The sequence below is a fragment of the Coregonus lavaretus genome (assembly GCF_964263955.1).
Source record: "Coregonus lavaretus genome assembly, chromosome: 14".
NCBI lineage: Eukaryota > Metazoa > Chordata > Actinopteri > Salmoniformes > Salmonidae > Coregonus > Coregonus lavaretus.
Genome location: NC_140001.1, coordinates 12,160,554 through 12,179,221, shown reverse-complemented (window position 1 = coordinate 12,179,221; position 18,668 = coordinate 12,160,554). Strand labels below are relative to the sequence as shown.

General features: G+C 42.9%; 1 protein-coding gene across 3 annotated transcripts in view; it reads right to left on the bottom strand.

The window, feature by feature from the left end:
* Nucleotides 1-17,240, bottom strand: part of LOC311141266 (ras GTPase-activating protein 1-like) — a 46,796-nt gene extending 29,556 nt beyond the window's left edge. The window contains exons 1-2 of one of the 3 annotated variants that reach the window (XM_084176530.1): nt 16,891-17,234; nt 16,041-16,521 (exon numbers count right to left, since the gene is read on the bottom strand). In XM_084176530.1, the coding sequence (XP_084032656.1) occupies nt 16,041-16,378 (338 nt within the window). In that variant the 5' untranslated portion in view covers nt 16,379-16,521; nt 16,891-17,234. Of the gene's footprint in view, nt 1-16,040 lie in introns of all 3 variants that reach the window. The other 2 variants (XM_084176528.1, XM_084176529.1) reach the window with 2 other exon arrangements.
* Between the last annotated feature and the right edge of the window lie 1,428 nt (nt 17,241-18,668).

The following is an 18,668-nucleotide window of genomic DNA, read 5'->3' as shown; positions in this document are numbered from 1 at the left end:
TTTGAGTCATCAGTGTGTATCAGGTGTTTTGCACATAGCCGGTACGCTACATTGAATCCTGAGAGGATTAACCAATTCTCAATTAGCTAAGTGGGTAAGTGGTGGGAAAGATAGGTGGCAGTGCTTGAATAATATGACAATATAACAGTTTTCACCTATGAAACCAATGTGCAAGAGTATTCAGGGCAATATGAACAAGCTGAAACCCTGCAATTTTCTCAAAAGTATTTCTGAAGACTATATAGAACAAATGCAGACTATTGCATTGGATTCCCAGGGTGCTGACGTTCACAGTTACAATAGCAATTTTCAAACCATTGAATGCTTCATTTGGACTGACAACCTGTGGAAGGGTTTCTGCCACAGGAGACTACAGGGTGAGAACATTGTCATTTTCTTAGAAATAAAAAGATGGCAAGCTCATAAAACTACCTCCATCAGGAGCTGAGATGGTGTCTAGTCGCATGCAGCTTCAGTGAGGAAAATCAATTTTCACCTCTGGTTAAATGTTTTAGGTGTAAATCAACCTAGCCTATATTTTCACATCAAATGTGGCCATGTAAAAACACTGTAGCATTTAAGCTACCGGATTTCATTAGGCTAGACTACTCACTGAAAACATTATTTGGCAAGACCAATGTGTGATTTCTCTACAGATGGACTTACACAATGTTATCATTTGTAGTTCAAAATAGCCACTATGAAGGAACAGGTTTCTAAATTATTTTGGGGAAAGGATTTCGCAGCTTGAACACTGAAATTGTATCAAGGGAAACAAGCCAATAGCCTAGCTATATACCATGTACTGTTTTCTCCCTTTCGCCGGGCTCCTCCCGAGATGAATCAGAAATGCATCTGTGTTTGAACATTCAGGACGTGAACTCTGGTTAGCCCTGGACGGCTGGCATGGATGGCAGGAGGGAGAGCGACAGGGACGAGACCTCTCGATTTCCAAGGGCTACGTCTCTAGGGCTGAGAGGGCAGACTCAGCTTGTTGACGCTCGATTGAGGAATGACTATTTTTCCTCTCTCTTGCTCTCTAGTTTTCTCTTGTGCATTTCCCTCTCCTGTTTTTACCCTCCCTCTCCTTCCTTCCTCTCACGATGGATGCCGCCATGCTAAAACATCTCAGAAGACGTCAAGTCACTCCTCATCAGCGTCAACAAGTAATGAAACTGCACCACTTTACATTAGCGATGCGCCTTAGATGAGCTGCCAGCGGTCATGAGGGGAAACGGAGCCCATCACCCTTTCCCCGCATGGCGGGATTGTCCTCCTTCACTGGTGCCAACAAAGTCTAGCAAACATATAGCCTAGAGCTGGGCGATATGGACATAAACAAACATCGCAATAAATTGCCTGAATTGATGTGATAACGGTAAATAGAACGATAAGTTTAACACATTAATCTGCACCACAGGTTGTTGTTTTTTATCCTTTACAAACTACTACTACTAGTTTAACGGTTGTAGCCATTAATTCTCTCATTAACAATCCCCCATATAAGCAAACTTATTTAATTTCAGACTTCACATTTCTCTAGTATAGGCTACTTATCGTAATGAACCATATCAGCAAAATGCCTGTGATAAGTGATCAGTATGGTCAGTGTCAATAATCTTTGGTTTATCGTCCCATCTCTAATTTAGCATATTTCACCTTATATTCAACTTCATCAATCAACGGTTTTCCTTAGTGGTCATCAATTTGAGAGTTAGGAGTTTGCTTTATTCCTAAGTAAAATAAGTTTCCATGTGCAATTTCCTAAAAAGATGTGATATTTGGAGCCATATTCCAATAAGATGGGGATAATGTAGCTTGCCATAATATTAATGAATACTATAAAAACTCCTCAAAGGAGCATCAAGCTGTAACTGCAGGAGGAAAACCTAGGGAACATTTTCTACATCATTATATAGAGTGTTATTTTTTTATCTATATCAATGGATACAATTAATGTGGACTCCATCAACAACAATTGATCAATGAAATATAGAATCACTGCATTAACTCACCCAAACACAGCTCCAAATAAAAACAAAGCCTTACAAAAATGTATTTAGGGGTATGGGTAATTCCAAGAACCCTACTCTTGTCTGGTAGAGATGAATAACAAAGAGAGAGAAAAATAGATTGGGCATCATCCACCTCCTCTGTCTCCTGTCCTACCAGCCTGTTAAGAGAGTAAGGAGGGTTGGCTGGCTAGGTGCCACACTTACGCGGAGTTCGCTCTCTGCTGCATCTCCTGGTCTGTCCCGCTCTCTCACAAGGTGTTCCCGCTCCACTGATGCTGCTTGTTCTGCTGCCGAGGAGAACGTTGAGTTGGAGTGACTAGGGTCTGAGTGCTCCGGTGCGGAAAGCAATGCAAACACAACTCTAAATCCATTTGTGCCATGCTATGAATCTGCTGCCCTGATAAAGTAATCTCCGCACTCTAGGGTCAGTGAGCAGCAACCAAAGGAGGAAGAGGGCTACTGGACTGGACCTAAAATAATATGTTGGAAGCTTTGCTAAGTGATTAAAAAAATATATATTCTGATCAGTTGTCCAGTTTTATTATCGTCCAGACACTTTGAGGGAAGAGGTATTTCTTACAGGATGAGGAGGCTGAGTCCATCTGCATCTTCAAGCCAAGCAGAAACGATGAGTCCCTCTCTATTTCCCTCTTTCTCTGGAGCCTAAAATAAAGCCACACATCGTGAGTACGCAGCCTATAGGCTTTAGGAGAGGTGGGACAGTTGGGGTAAGGAGTGGTGTCACACGAGTGAGCTTGCATGGCAACACACATAATGCCATGACCTCTGGGGGCTTATGTGAACGGCTTACATACAACCACACCTGAAGCTAGCTGTGTGCATGGTTCAAAACACTCAGGTAGAAAGCTCTCTCTCTCTAGAGTGCGATAGAGCGAGAAAGTAGCCAAACCGACTAGCACTAGTTAGACAAACTTGTTGCTGCCATAGGTTATCATACCATCTGGTAGTGCCGGTCTTGACTGCATCAAATCATTGTAAAGAAGCTAGTTAGCTACAGTAGCCAGGTAAGTTAGCCAGCTAGCTAGCTAAAGTAGCAAGGCTATTTTGCTGCACTCCCCATCCAATGTCTACAACAACTCCATTCATATGAAACAGCCTACCTGTTGGTTGATCATTGTAGCCTACTCCTCATTTAGCCAACTTAATTCCATAATTTTAATTATATTTTGCATTTATTCGAAATCTCCAACTTCACTTGCTACACATGGAGGTTCTGACTATAGCACTGCTTTGATTGACCGACAATAACAAAGCCTCACGTGTGAAACGTATGTAGGCTACCAATGGGTCTTTTTTTATTTTAAATTTTTTAATGGGGCACACTAGGCTTGGGCGGTATCCAGATTTTCATAACGTCATACCGTCCTCTCATCCCGGGATTTACGGTATTACCGGCATAGCACACACGGGGCGCTAAAAACGCAAGAAAAGCCCATTGGGCCTCTATTACCAGAATGGTAACAAAATTGGCACAAACTAATAGCGAAATCACAGACGTAGTTAGCTAAATGCTAACGAGCGAAAACGAACTACAATTAACAAAAATATAAACGCAACATGTAAAGTGTTGCTCCCATGTTTCATGAGCTGAAATAAAGGTAGTCTAATAAAAAGCATGAGCTGGCGCACACACCCAGAGAAGATTTAGTGTAGAGGTGCTGACTAACTGTGAATAAACTGGAAGTTATAAAAAATAAAAGAGAGTCGTATGTTTAACCTCCCAGTCATTTATTGGGTTAAAATACATTTAGATGTTTTACCCAATAAATTACTGGGAGGTTATACATATGGAGTGAGCAACTCTTTGTTTTTATAGCTTACTGAAATAAAAGATACAGGCAATTTTCCATATGCACAAAAAGCTTATTTCTCTCAAATTTGGTGCACAAATGTGTTTACATCCCTGTTAGTGAGCATTTACCTTTTGCCAAGATAATTGATAAAAGACAGGTGAGGCATATCAAGAAGCTGATTAAACAGCATGATCATTATACCGGTGCACCCTGTCCTGGGGACAATAAAAGGCCACTAAAATGTGCAGTTTTGTGACAACACAATGCCACAGATGTCTCAAGTTGAGGGAGTGAGGAGTTAACATGCTGACTGCTGGAATGTCCATCAGAGCTGTTGCCAGAGAATTTAATGTTAATTTCTCTACCATAAGCCACCTTCAATATTGTTTTAGAGAATTTGGCAGCAAGTCCAACCGGCCTCACAACCGCAGACCACATGTAACCACGCCAGCCCAGGACCTCCACATCCGGCTTCTTCACCTGCTGGATCGTCTGAGGCCAGCCACCCGGACAGCTGATGAAACTGTGGGTTTGCACAACCGAATAATTTCTGCATAAACTGTCAGAAAGCGTCTCAGGGAAGCTCAATTGCGTGCTCGTCGTCCTCACCAGGGTCTTGACCTGACTGCAGTTTGGCATCGTAACGGACTTCAGTGGGCAAATGCTCACCTTCGATAGCCACTGGCACGCTGAAGAAGTGTGCTCTTCACGGATGAATCCCAGTTTCAACTGTACCGGGCAGATGGCAGACAGTGTGTATGGTGTCATGTGGGCGAGCGGTTTGCTGATGTCAAGGTTGTGAACAGAGTGCCCCATGATGGCGGTGGGTTTATGGTATGGGCAGGCATAAGCTTCGTACAACAAACATAATTGCATTTTATCGATGGCAATACTCAGACATGTCACCAATTGAGCATGTTTGGGATGCTCTGGATCAACGTGTACGATAGCGTGTTCCAGTTCCGCCAATATCCAGCAACTTCGCACAGCCATTGAAAAGGAGTGGGACAACATTTCACATGCCACAATCAACAGCCTGATCAACTCTATGCGAAGGATATGTGTTGTGCTGCATGAGGCAAATGGTGATCACACCAGATACTGAATGGTTCTGATCCACACCCCTACCTTTTTTTAAGGTACACTACATCACCAAAAGAAGGTGGACACCCCATTCAATGGGGTGAATTCGGTTATTTCAGCCACACCCGTTGCTGAAAGGTGTATAAAATCGAGCACACAGCCATGCAATCTCCATAGACAAACATTGGCAGTAGAATGGCCCGCACTGAAGAGCTCAGTGACTTTCAATGTGGCACCATCATAGGATGCCACCTGTCCAACAAGTCAGTTCGTCAAATTTCTGCCCCACTAGAGCTGCCCCGGGCAACTAAGTGCTGTTATTTTGATGTGGAAACGTCTAGGAGCAACAACGGCTCAACCGCGAAGTGGTAGGCCACACAAGCTCACAGAACGGGACAGCAGAGTGCTGAAGCGCGTAAAAATGGTCTGTCCTCGGTTGCAACACTCACTACCGAGTAGTGTCAGCACAAGAACTGTTCATTGGGAGCTTCATGAAATGTGTTTCCATGACGGAGCACACAAGTCTAAAATCACCATGCGCAATGCCAAGCGTCGGCTGGAGTGGTGTAAAGCTCGCTGCAATTGGACTCTGGAGAAGTGGAAACATGTTCTCTGGAGTGATGAATCATGCTTCACCATCTGGCAGTCCAACGGACAAATCTGGGTTTATATTAATGCCCATGATTTTGGAATGAGATGTTCGACGAGCAGGTGTCCATATACACTACATTATCAAATTATCTGTGACCAACAGATGCATATCTGTATTCCCAGTCATGTGAAATCCATAGATTAGGGCCTAATGAATTTATTTCAATTGAGTGATTTCCTTATATGAACTGTAAATCAGTAAAGTCTTTCAAATTGTTGCATAATGCATTTATATTTTTGTTCAGTGTAATTGCAAAGACAGGTAAATCCTGCTCATAAAGTTATACAAGCATAGCTAGTTGCTAACAAATGTCATTTTCGGTGTGTGTGGACATTTACAAGCGAATGAGAGCAATAATGCAAATGACCAAAGTTGTGATGCAAGATTTCTAAAGGAAGAGCAGCATGTGTACACGGAGGAGGGAAAAAAACGCTAGTAGGAAGCACAGGAAAAAAATGGCAACTGTACAGATAACTCACTCAGAGCTCTTTGACTTCTGGCAGAAAGCCATTATAAGATATCTTATGGCAAACATTTAGTAGTGAATTGCATACAAGTGTAACGTTGTCACCTCAAGTGCGCCGCACAACAGAGACTTGCCGATAGCTATAGAACACTATGGACTCACCAGCTACTGCTTTCTCCCACTGTGCTATTCACAAACAAACGCGTGACTGGCTCAACTGTTCTGGAGAACTATGTTGCGCTTAATAATGTAAAATAATGTGACAGGTGAATCTGCTTCATCTAACGTATTGCACTAGTTGACTGCAAGTATTAACTTAAAAAGTAGCTACAAATATTCACATTTATTGAAAAACTTCAAAGAAATAGTTGACGGTATTGAAAAACCATTCCCGTGGCTTTTTCCAAATACCGCCCGAGCCTAGTCCACACTCATAAAAACTGTCATAAAACTTATAGAAAAATGTTTCAAATGTAATGGTCTATCCTTGTAGGCTACGTAGCAATGTCATATAGATAATCATCCCCCACGATGAAAATCGGGGAGCGGACTAAGGATCTGTCTGACGTCCGTTAATACGTCGATACGTTTGTTCGTCACACGCAATATCTCCAACAGCACTGGCCCAATTTTGACGAAACTTGGTTGAATGATGAGTCTTGCCATAGAGATCCGGCATTAACACAAGTACACTGATTGGCCCAAGGGGGGTGCTATAGTAATCAACTGAAATTCCAAACTTTCACAGTCAATTAACTGACATCAACCACTACTATCAGTATAGTCCGGCAAGACTGCTATCAGTAAATATCCCTCATCGGCCCATAAAAACAAATTCTGTTTCATATCAATGCATCTCCCTATGAAATCAAATCCAAATCAAATTGTATTTGCCACATGCGCCGAATACAACAGGTGTAGACCTTACCGTGAAATGCTTACTTACAAGCCCTTAACCAACAATGCAGTTTAAGAAATAGAGTTTTAAATATTTACTAAATAAACTAAAAGTAAGCTTGGCCCCAGTGATGTACTGGGCCGTACGCACTACCCTCTGTTGAGTCTTCCGGTCGGATGCCGAGCAGTTCCCACACCAGGCGGTGATGCAACCGGTCAGAATGCTCTCGATGGTGCAGCTGTATAACTTTGAGGATCTGGGGACCCATGCCAAATCTTTTCAGTCTCCTGAGGGGGAAAAGGTGTTGTCGTGCCCTTTTCACGACTGTCAGTGTGTTTGGATCATGATAGTTTGTTGGTGATGTAAATAATATAATAATAAGCCATTTAGCAGACGCTTTTATCCAAAGAGACTTACAGTCATGTGTGCATACATTTTTACGTATGGGTGGTCCCGTGGTTCGAACCCACTACCCTAGCGTTACAAGCGCCATGCTCTACCAATTGAGCTACAGAAGACCATGTAGACACCAAGGAACTTGAAACTCTCGACCCGCTCCACTACAGCCCCATCAATGTTAAATGGGGGCCTGTTTGGACCTCATTTTCCTGTAGTCCACGATCAGCACCTTTGTCTTAATCACATTGAGGGAGAGGTTGTTGTCCAGGCACCACACTGCCAGGTCTCTGACCTCCTCTATATAGGCTGCCTCATCGTTGTCGGTGATCAGGCCTACCACTGTTGTGTCGTCAGCAAACGTAATGATGGTGTTGGAGTCGTGCTTGGCCATGCAGTCGTTGGTGAACAGGGAGTACAGGAGGGGACTATGCACGCACCGCTGAGGGGCCCTAGTGTTGAGGATCAGTGTGGCAGATGTGTTGTTGCCTACCCTTACCACCTGGGGGCGGCCCGTCAGGAAGTCCAGGATCCAGTTGCAGAGGGAGGTGTTTAGTCCCAGGGTCCTTAGCTTAGTGATGAGCTTTGAGGGCACTATGGTGTTGAACGCTGAGCTGTAGTCAATGAACAGCATTCTCACATAGGTGTTCCTTTTGTCCAGGTGGGAACGGGCAGTGTGGAGTGCGATTGCGATTTTGTCACCTGTGGATCTGTTGGGGTGGTACGCAGATTGGATTGGGTCTAGGGTTTCCAGGATGATAGTGTTGAGGTGAGTCATGACCAGCCTTTCAAAGCACTTCACGGCTACTGATGTGAGTGCTACGGGTTGGTAGTCATTTAGGCAATTTACCTTTCTTGGGCACAGGGACAATGGTGGTCTGCTTGAAACATGTAGGTATTACAGACTCAGTCAGGGAGAGGTTGAAAACGTCAGTGAAGACACTTGCCAGTTGGTCCGCGCATGCACCGAGTACACGTCCTGGTAATCCGTCTGGCCCCGCGGCCTTGTGTATGTTGACCTGTGTAAAGGTCTTGCTCACATTGGCTACGGAGAGCGTGATCACACAGTCGTCCGGAACATATCAAGCAGTATAGTCCGTTCTCGAACATACCGCTCATAGTCAACTATCAACTTTTAATTTCCAGCAAGGGACATTTATTTTTTACTCTCTCATTAATCCACACAACATACATTGGCATAATTGTTATTAATTGACAAAGATTCAGGGCGAAGGGGTTCATCCAAGTCTTTAGATCCCAGTCTGAATGTTGCCCCAGCTCCATCACAGTGCCCACACAGGGAACAAATATACAACCTTATGGTTGCCAATCAGGTTCCCTGGAATAACTCAAACCTACAAAGCTACCCAGAGCTTTTGACCCATTTAAAATCAGTGGGCCATTAGAGTTCTGACAGCTTTGCTCCTCCTCCAAAATGACTAACAATCATGTCCCATCTGATTTAATTGATAATGGGATAATGAGGGAAGAACACCCTGAGGGTTGTTCTCTCTCTCAAACAGAGGAAGTGTTTCAGTGTAGTCTTACTTTTGGTTAGTCATAGTTAGGTCAACTATTCAGTAGCTAAATGTGTTTGTTCTGTGACAATGTAGAGTAGAAGTTCTGAAAGTGTGTGATCAAAAATAAATAAAATCCCAAACTATTGTAGAACGCCTCTGAAGATCCTGTGGAGGCCACAATGAGCGGCTCAGGAGTCTTGAAAACAGGATGCAGGAGAAAAAAGGGTATGGTATGGAGGGGCATGACAGGACATTGCATAACATGCAGAAAATGCATGGAAACCATATGCCTTATCAATGCACAGTACAGAGCATTTGACCAAATATGAACATGACCATTACTGCACTGATGTATGCGTTTAGTTTGTAAGATGACAAAAACATAAGAATGTAGCCACAACCGAGAGGACTGTTAACCATCATGGCGGCATTTGGTTTCAGAGTGGCGTCTTGTGGCTTTTCAGCTTTGCGCATTGCAGCAATTTCACAAGCTTAGGCCAAGGAAATTAGGCTACATTAATAAGGTTCTCCGAGGCCCAAGCTAATTCTAATTGTTGGGTTCACCAGTCAGCAAATCTGTGTAATTACTGAGACTTTAATAAAAAAAGTGTATTGTTCTAAAAGGACTGTAGTATTTGGCTCTAGAGATAAGCGGCTGCATCTCAGCAAGGGGACAGGTGTGACTTGATCCTCGTGCCATTAGGAATTCCACCAGTGCCAAGTTTCAAAAAGGCAATTAGGGAGCGTGGGCGCTCAATTAGCACTTCAGCAAGAGACAGTTTCATGACCAACTGCTTATCCAGCAAACTTATTCACACAGCCACTGGGGGGGGGGGGGGGGTTAATGACTCAAAATCCTCTCTAATCTTTGTGGAAACTCAAAATCAATGGCTTGTTTCCCAGTACCCTGTTTGTTTTAGCTCAGGCACTGGGCTGGCGTTCTCCATTAGGCCTCCTGATGTCTTCCCTGCAGTCTTCGTTAAGCAGTCATTAGTGTGAAACACTGATCCCACCGCTGCCGCCATTGTTTATGAATGAGCCTCTGTTGTACAGAGGCGTGAATGAGTCTGCTGCTGGCTGCGTCGCTCTCCCTCTCCATGGCATTCTACAAAGTGCTAAGTTTAGCCCGTACTCACACTCCGGAAGAAAGAGTACGGGACCATGTCCAACTCTGAGAATGTTTTCCACCGCACTCCCGGCCTGCACGTTGGTGACTGCTAACACGACACAGAGGAATAGCCTACACGTCCAGAATGTGACAGAGGCCAATTATTTCCTCCTCTAAATGAACATGAGAGAATTAGAGACTCTATAGCTTCTGACAGTCTCGAGGGATGATTAACCTATGCTGCAAATACCAGGTCACCTCATAAGTGGCCTTCTATGATAACCTTGTAGCAAGACATTCTCCAATGAAGTACGCCAGGCCTTATATCTACCTATCACTACCAATACTGGTAAAAAAATTTAGGCTATTAGGCCTAGCCTACATGAGTTTGCAAATGTGGTTATTAAGACACATCACACAACGGGTTGACTTAACCTCACCAAAACAGTGTTTAGTTAACTGACTCTTGGGCTATCTTGCACAGGGCAGGCTATGCACCATATACTTACTGATTATTGGGCTATCTTGCACAGGGCAGGTTATGCACCATATACTTACTGATTATTGGGCTATCTCTGCCGGGCCGGTTCCCCTCTCCACTGGGGTTCTCTGCCTCTAACCCTGTTGCAGGGGCTGAGTCACTGGCTTGCTGGTGCTCTTTCATGCCGTCCCTGGGAGGGGTGCGTCACTTGAGTGGGTTGAGTTACTGACGTGATCTTCCTGTCTGGGTTGGCGCCCCCCCCTTGGTTTGTGCTGTGGTGGAGACCTCTGTGGGCTATACTCGGCCTTGTCTCAGGATTGTAAGTTGGTGGTTGGGGATATCCCTCTAGTGGTGCGGGGGCTGTGCTTTGGCGGAGTGGGTGGGGTTATATCCTTCCTGTTTGGCCCTGTCCGGGGGTTTCTTCGGATGGGGCCACAGTGTCTCCGGACCGCTCCTGTCTCAGCCTCCAGTATTTATGCTGCAGTAGTTTATGTGTCGGGGGGCTGGGGTTAGTTGGTTATACCTGGAGTACTTCTCCTGTCTTATCCAGTGTCCTGTGTGAATTTAAGTATGCTCTCTCTAATTCTCTCGTTCTCTCTGAGAACCTGAGCCCTAGGACCATACGTCAGGACTACCGGGCATGATGACACCTTGCTGTCCCCAGTCCGCCTGGCCTTGCTGCTATTCCAGTTTCAACTGTTCTGCCTGCGGCTACGAAACCCCTACCTGTCCCAGACCTGCTGTTTTCAACTCTTTAATGATCGGCTATGAAAAGCCAACTGAGATTTATTCCTGATTATTATTTGACCATGCTTGTCACTTATGAACATTTTTGAACATCTTGGCATGGTTCTGTTATAATCTCCACCCGGCACAGCCAGAAGAGGACTGGCCACCCCTCATAGCCTGGTTCCTCTCTAGGTTTCTTCCTAGGTTTTCGCCTTTCTAGGGAGTTTTTCCTAGCCACCGTGCTTCTACACCTGCATTACTAGCTGTTTGGGGTTTTAGGCTGGGTTTCTGTACAGCACTTCGAGATATTAGCTGATGTAAGAAGGGCTATATAAAATAAAATTGATTGATTGATTGATTGCTATGCACCATATACTTACTGATTATTGGGCTACCTTGCACAGGGCAGGCTACGCACCGTGTACTTGACTGCCTTTATATCATACTATGTATCATCCGTGGGACGGCACCACTGCTTCAGACAGTCACCCTGCCAAAGCTCCAGTCGACAGTGGATCAGTGCCACAAGCGGAGGAGACCCGCATCTTAAATTGGGTCATCATTTTATGGCAAGGGCGGGGTCCTCTCAACTACATTGTCCTCAAGAGGGGTCCATTAGGCTACCAGGGAGTGCAGCTCTGAGAGTGACATTGTAAGGAGTCACCTATGGACTTCGTGTGTAGATGGTGTGTGCATTTCAATTAGCGAATTAAAGCATTAGCTAAAATGTATTGGGGCCTCAACTGTAACGTGTCAATGATAAGTGATGATGAAACATTGCCATCTGTCGCGCTGTAGTGGATCTGTAGTGTTAGGCTACATTGGAAATAATAAATATAAAATCACTCAAGAAGCAAAAGGACTTGATACGAAACTGTTTTGCTCTGGGATTTGATATTGAATTGCAACACACTTTGTTATACGTGACAAGAAGAGGTAGGGTAATTTGTAACCACTGGCACAGCACCTCACATTCTAGTTTGCAGTGGCCAGGTCACTGCAACTCAACCCACACACCATATAAAAATACATGACACCAGAAAAGAAGAGGAACTTCTGTTGCAGCAGACTCCAGTCGTGTGAAATGTCTCACATTGAGTGAGTTTAGTGGTCCGATGAGTGGCTGGTAAAAATCTCTCACTAACCAGGTTTCCATCCAACCTGACCAGGGATCCAAAGAAATGTTGTTTTTTAATTGGTAGCACTGGTGCTCCCAACTTCAAAAAGTTAGGAGCACCACATGAAATTTAGGAGCACCAGAAAATAATATTTTTTTTAACCTGTTAAGGATCTAACCCTTTTTTTCAATTTTCACCTAAAATTACATACACAAATCTAACTGCCTGTAGCTCAGGACCTGAAGCAAGGATATGCATATTATTGATACCATTTGAAAGGAAACACTTTGAAGTTTGTGGAAAGGTGAAATTAATGTAGGAGAATAACACATTAGATCTGGTAAAAAATTTAAAACAAAAAAACATGTTATAGAGAAAGGCCACAATATAATATTGCAGTTTAGGCGCAATTTAGATAGCAGTGTGTGTGCAAAGTTTCAGATTGATCCAGTGAAGCATTGCAATACTGGACTATTTTGTATCAAGTCTGCCCAAATGTGCCGAATTGGTCAATTGATACATTTTCAAGTACATAACTATAGAGAACATACAAAAATGATATGGTAATACAAAATGTAGGTTTACACACTCCCAGGAATGTCATACATGATGGATCATTAGCTTATACACTAACTTTCACACATCTAGATGGCCGGGCGGGGTGGGTGTGGAGCCAGAAACAGCAGTAGTTCAAACTGTAGAACCCAGTTCCTACATTCGAATATAAAAATGGATTTTATCAAACAAAACTATGCTACATTCATGTGGTCCTCTGTAGCTCAATTGGTAGAGCTTGTAACGCCAGGGTAGTGAGTTCGATCCCCGGGACCACCCATACGTAAAAATGTATGCACACATGACTGTAAGTCGCTTTGGATAAAAGCGTCTGCTAAATGGCATATTATATTATTACATTTTATCTCTGGGACCCTTAGGATGACAAATCAGAGCAAGATTACTGAATGTAAGTACATTATTTATCTTCAGAGGTGAATGTATCAAACCAGTTGCCGTGATCAGTTTTTTGTTGTTGTGCACTCTCCTCAAACAATAGCATGGTATGTTTTCACTGTAATTGCTACTGTAAATTGAACAGTGCAGTTATATTAACAAGAATTTAAGCTTTCAGCCCATATAAGATGTCTATGTCCTGGAAAGTTTGCTGTTACTTACAACAGTCATGCTAATCACATTAGCGCTCGTTAGCTCAACCGTCCCGTATATGGGACACTGATCCCGTAGAGGTTAATTGATTGAGATAAAGCCTTTATTGGGCCTATATGAATTATAGTTACTTTTGAAGCATGTTGTGCCCTAGAAACTAATATGTAACTGTAAATACATTAGTTTATTATAAAAAGGTAAAATGTCAATATGAATACCTGTCATGGAAATTACTAAGTCATTTGTGGAATATTAGGTTTCTACATTATATATAAAAGCACTATTTTCCTATTCCGATGCATTACATTGAAAATTGTACACAGTCTCTTTAAAAACGTCAGGTTTGTGATGAAGACATGCCATCATTCATTCATTGATCTCCTGAAGAAGATGCTATCCCTTTTGCTTTCTTTCTGTGCCCCCAAATGTTTGCATATAATGGTAAAGTTACCAGGTTGTTAGCTAGCTAGCCAATGAGGTAACATGACTGAACAAAGTGTAAACAAACAAACAATTAACGATGCGCGAGTAGTTTTAGAACATCACACAACATGGTTTATGAATGTAAAATGCGGTCCCGGCGATCCGCTATAGGAAGATTAAAATGTTGCACCAGTAATATGGGTCAGATCTTTTGACGCTATCGAATCTGCACTCGCTTTTTTCTCTAGTGCACTCGGAAACAAATGGTACCACGAAGCCTTATCATTACAACAATTATAATCTGAGAGATTTTCTTCCTAGACGCACAGTGCTCCCAAAATAAAACTCCTGGTCGCACAGCAAAATATTTAGTTGCAAATTGGTCGCACTTTAGAGCCCTATATATGACGCATTAAAAAAAGTAAAGACCGGGCTGATGGAAACGTCAGTACAATTTCATAAATGTCTACAGAATGTGTTCGTTCGACATGGTGGGATCTTTTTGTTAATTAATTAGGCGTGAAATGGCGTCGGAAATGCCTTTATGCGCAAATATTGATATAATAACCATCATATTGAAGTGAACTTGGAGTCACGTGATGATGCGTTGTCAGGTCCTCCCACTAAAGATGAAATAAGTTATGTGGAACTTCACAGTGTGGTGAAAGTGCACGGTGATGAGCATGAGGCTCCTTTCCAATAAATATTGAGGAACTTATTCTGGTGACATGATGATCGATGCTTGGCTGCCATTTGACAAATAAAAATAATTTTATTCATAATAATCTCTGGTGTAGGCTAGCCTACCGGCACTATTTGAGAGCTGTTGGCTAGAACGTATGTGCCGAGACCAGAGTGGGCATATTTGCTATTTAACGCAACAGTTTGTGACAAAACTAAAATCGGTTGAAAATGTCATGGAAAAACATTGAACTTTAGATATTTAGTCGGTAGATAAAAACGTTAACTTGAAAACTTAAGCGAAAAAGTACCTTTTATGTGCACTAAATCATTGCGCACTGCTTTTTATCCGCAAACAAGTCAGTTTGGTGGAAACACACCACTGGTGGGAAAGTGCATGTTTTCTTAATGCCAAATTTAGATTATGTACATGAAACTATGTCACCAACTGGATGGAAACTTAGCCATTGTGGGGGGGGGGGGGATCAGTCCCCTTCATTATATCTGTGCTTATGCCTGGTGCCCAATCTGCAATCTGACAGGGAGATATGTAGCACACACTCCAGCCCCAGTTATTTCCATATCTCACAGCGTGAGGCCAGAAAGGATAAAGCTCAGCACTTCACTAATGAGATTGTGACAAACGCGAGTGCCACACACTACAAAGATAGATACATAGGCCTATATGATTGTGTAGGGAAACCCAATATGTTTCATCTCCCACAATGGATAGTCCTACTGCAGCAACACTAACACAAAAGCCTGCAGTAGCAGCCATTGGCTAGCCTTATTCAGGAGAGGGACTTGAGATGAATTATTATTATTATTATTATTCCATGAGTACACCAATTAGAAAACCATAGTCAATGGAAATGTTTTATATGACCAAATTATTATGTGGTTAAAAAGAAGAAACCCCTCATTTGTGGCCAGAATGTTGAAGCAAATCCATTTATTGACAGGTGCTAGATAGATTTAAATTGCATTCATCATTGTATACAAACAAATTGGCTGAGTTGGGAAAATATGCTAACCTGTAGGTATGCAAATATCTCTACATTATGAGATATGGAAATTGTTTTCAGAACAGGTGCATGCATTATTCATTACTTGGCTAGATTGATGATCAACAACACCCCCCCCCCCCTTTCAATTTGACTGCCTGCCTGTCATTTGGGACATGCTATACATTTTACATTTTAGTCATTTAGCAGACACTCTTATCCAGAGCGACTTACAGTTTTTTAGTGAGTGCATACATTTTCATACTGGCCCCCCGTGGGAATCGAACCCACAACCCTGCCGTTGCAAACGCCATGCTCTACCAACTGAGCTGCAGTAGTCAACAAGTTGAATAGATACTTGAGCACTGGTGATAGAGGCAGCAGGAAGGAAATATACCCAGGACGTTTTAATAAAACCCTCTTTTAGATAGTTAGCTACGTGTCAATGAACGATAGAATAATTTGAGTTAATATAAAAAAGTCCTTACTGGTTAGTGGGCGGCGCTGAGAGCGGGAAGACCACCTCCTCTTCCTCGTATTCCGGTCCATCCTGCATGTCGCTTTCATCCACAGTGCCGAGTCCCCCGTAGCCTGGGGGCAGTGGAGGTGGTGGTGGTAGTGGGGGGAAGACACTGGGCCCGTCCGGACCCGCAGAGGTGGGCGACATCCGGCTGCCGGCTCCCTCTGAGGTGGGAGAGTAGCACACACCGCCAATGGTCCCTGAGTTTGTTCCTAGACTAATTGAGTGTCCGCTACCACCATTCCCTGTAGCGGACAAGACTGGTCCGGTAATATCTCCTCCAGCCACGGGGTAAATCATACTCATATCAGGGATGGAGTCCGGGGAGGTGTTCGACTGATGGCGGAAGTTTGGTGCTGCTCCTTGGCCCAAATCAGTGACCCGTACTCTGGTCGGCTTGGGATAAAACGGAAAATGGGCGGTCTCGAGGCCTCCGCCGCCTGCCACCCCTGTCGAGACAGAGCCTGTGTCCTCACTACTGACCTCCGCAGCCATCATTTTAAGGAAATTGTGTAGAGGGGAATATGTCAAGAAGGGAACCTGCCCTCCCCCTCTAGTCTTGAAGCACTCCCTCACTGTTCGGGTTATTAAAAACAACACCAAAAGTTTCTTGGAAAACAACACGTTTAACCAGTTAGCTAGCTAAGCTAACGTTAGTCGCTAGCAAAACGCTACAGTAGCTAGCGAACACCGCACACTCGCTAGCTAACTAACGTTAGCTACTACGGAGACACTTGATGAATTCTGGCTAAGTCTTCATTGTTTCATGAGTTTAAAGTTCAGTGAGAATTTATGTTTTGAAAATAACGTTTAAATACCTTAAGGGAGAGGCAGATAACGTATTTATTTCCTTTTTTTCCTTGTCCTGCCTGCTCCTTCGGCAGCCAGCAGTCCACTTGTCGGGGAGTGTTTTTTATTGTCACTGCCTGTGATAAATCCCGTATTTTTGCTGATGTTGTTTTGTTCCTACGAAGTTCCCAAAATGTCTCACGTTGCCATCACAAACCGTCTCCTCTGTCACCTGAACCTCTGGTGGACTTAATTTACCAAATGTAGTCCAGCAGGTGAGAAAATTACAGCAATTATTTATTGCGTAAATTCTCTTTTCTTTCTCGATTACGGGGCTGGTGGCTTGCTGCCGCCGCTGTTCGTTCACTCCCTCCCTCTCCCACTTCTCTCTGGGCTCGCTCGAGCGCAGGCCCAGCCAAGCGAGTACCGAGTAAAACCACGACACAAGCTTCATCCATGATATCTGGCAATATCTCCTATCGGTGGTCAAGAAATCTGAAAGAGGTAGTTGTGCTATTCAATTCTACTCTATTATAATATATTCCGTTTTTAATCATCTAGAATAGAATAGTCTATTATTGTTTTATGGAGGAAATTACTTTCCACATGCTTATATCAAACAAACAAACCAACATAGAGGCCTAGGCTATAATTAAGCAATAAAGCCCGAGGGGGTGTGGTATATAATATAATAATATAATATGCCATTTAGCAGACGCTTTTATCCAAAGCGATTTACAGTCATGTGTGCATACATTTTTATGTATGGGTGGTCCAGGGAATCGAACCCACTAACCTGGCGTTACAAGCGCCATGCTCTACCAATTGAGCTACAGAGGACCACATTGAGCTATAGAGGACCACGGCTAAGGGCTGTTCTAATGCACATTGTAACACGGAGTGCCTGGATACAGCCCTTAGCGGTAGTATATTGGCGATATACCACAAACCCCCGAGGTGCCTTATTGCTATTATAAACTGCGTAGTTAGAGCAGTAAAAATAAATGTTTTGTCATACACGTGGTATACGGTCTGATATACCACGGCTTTCAGCCAATCAGCATTCAGGGCTCAAACCACCCAGTTTATTTACATTTACATTTTAGTCATTTAGCAGACGCTCTTATCCAGAGCGAGTGCATACATTTTCATACTAATACATTTATGAATTAAATGTAGGCCCACTGGTACTAGCTTCAATAAGACATATTTTGTCTGAAGTATCCCTCCAAATCTATAAATTATTAATATCTCCAAATCTATAAATATATATAATATTATTATTATTATTATTATTATTATTATTATTATTATTATTATTATTATTGTTCTTATTACCTGCTGATTTGAAACACAACCCAGCTAGCACATTTAGTTCCTTGGAAGTTGTGGGAACATACGTTTTTGGTTTCCCATTGGTTCTGGGAACGGAGCCATACGTTTCCTGATCGATAACACAGAATGTTTTTTAAACGTTCTGAGAACGGAAGTTAAAATGTAGCCTCTTCTGGGAACGTTCATTTTTAGGTTGCAGGGAGGTTCTGAGAACGTTTTACTATGGTTCCCTAAACCATTTATAAACGTTCTGAGAATTGTTTTTATACTGTAGATTATTTGAAGGTAATTAAATAGCATTCTGAGAACATTCTCTAAATGTTGTATTTGTATTTTTTTATTTATTAACTATCCCCATTAGCTGCTGTCAAGGCAGCAGATACTCTTCCTGGGGTGCAGCAACATTAAGGCAATTATATACACAATTTAAATTATTACATTACATTACATTTCATAACACTTTACCCAATAC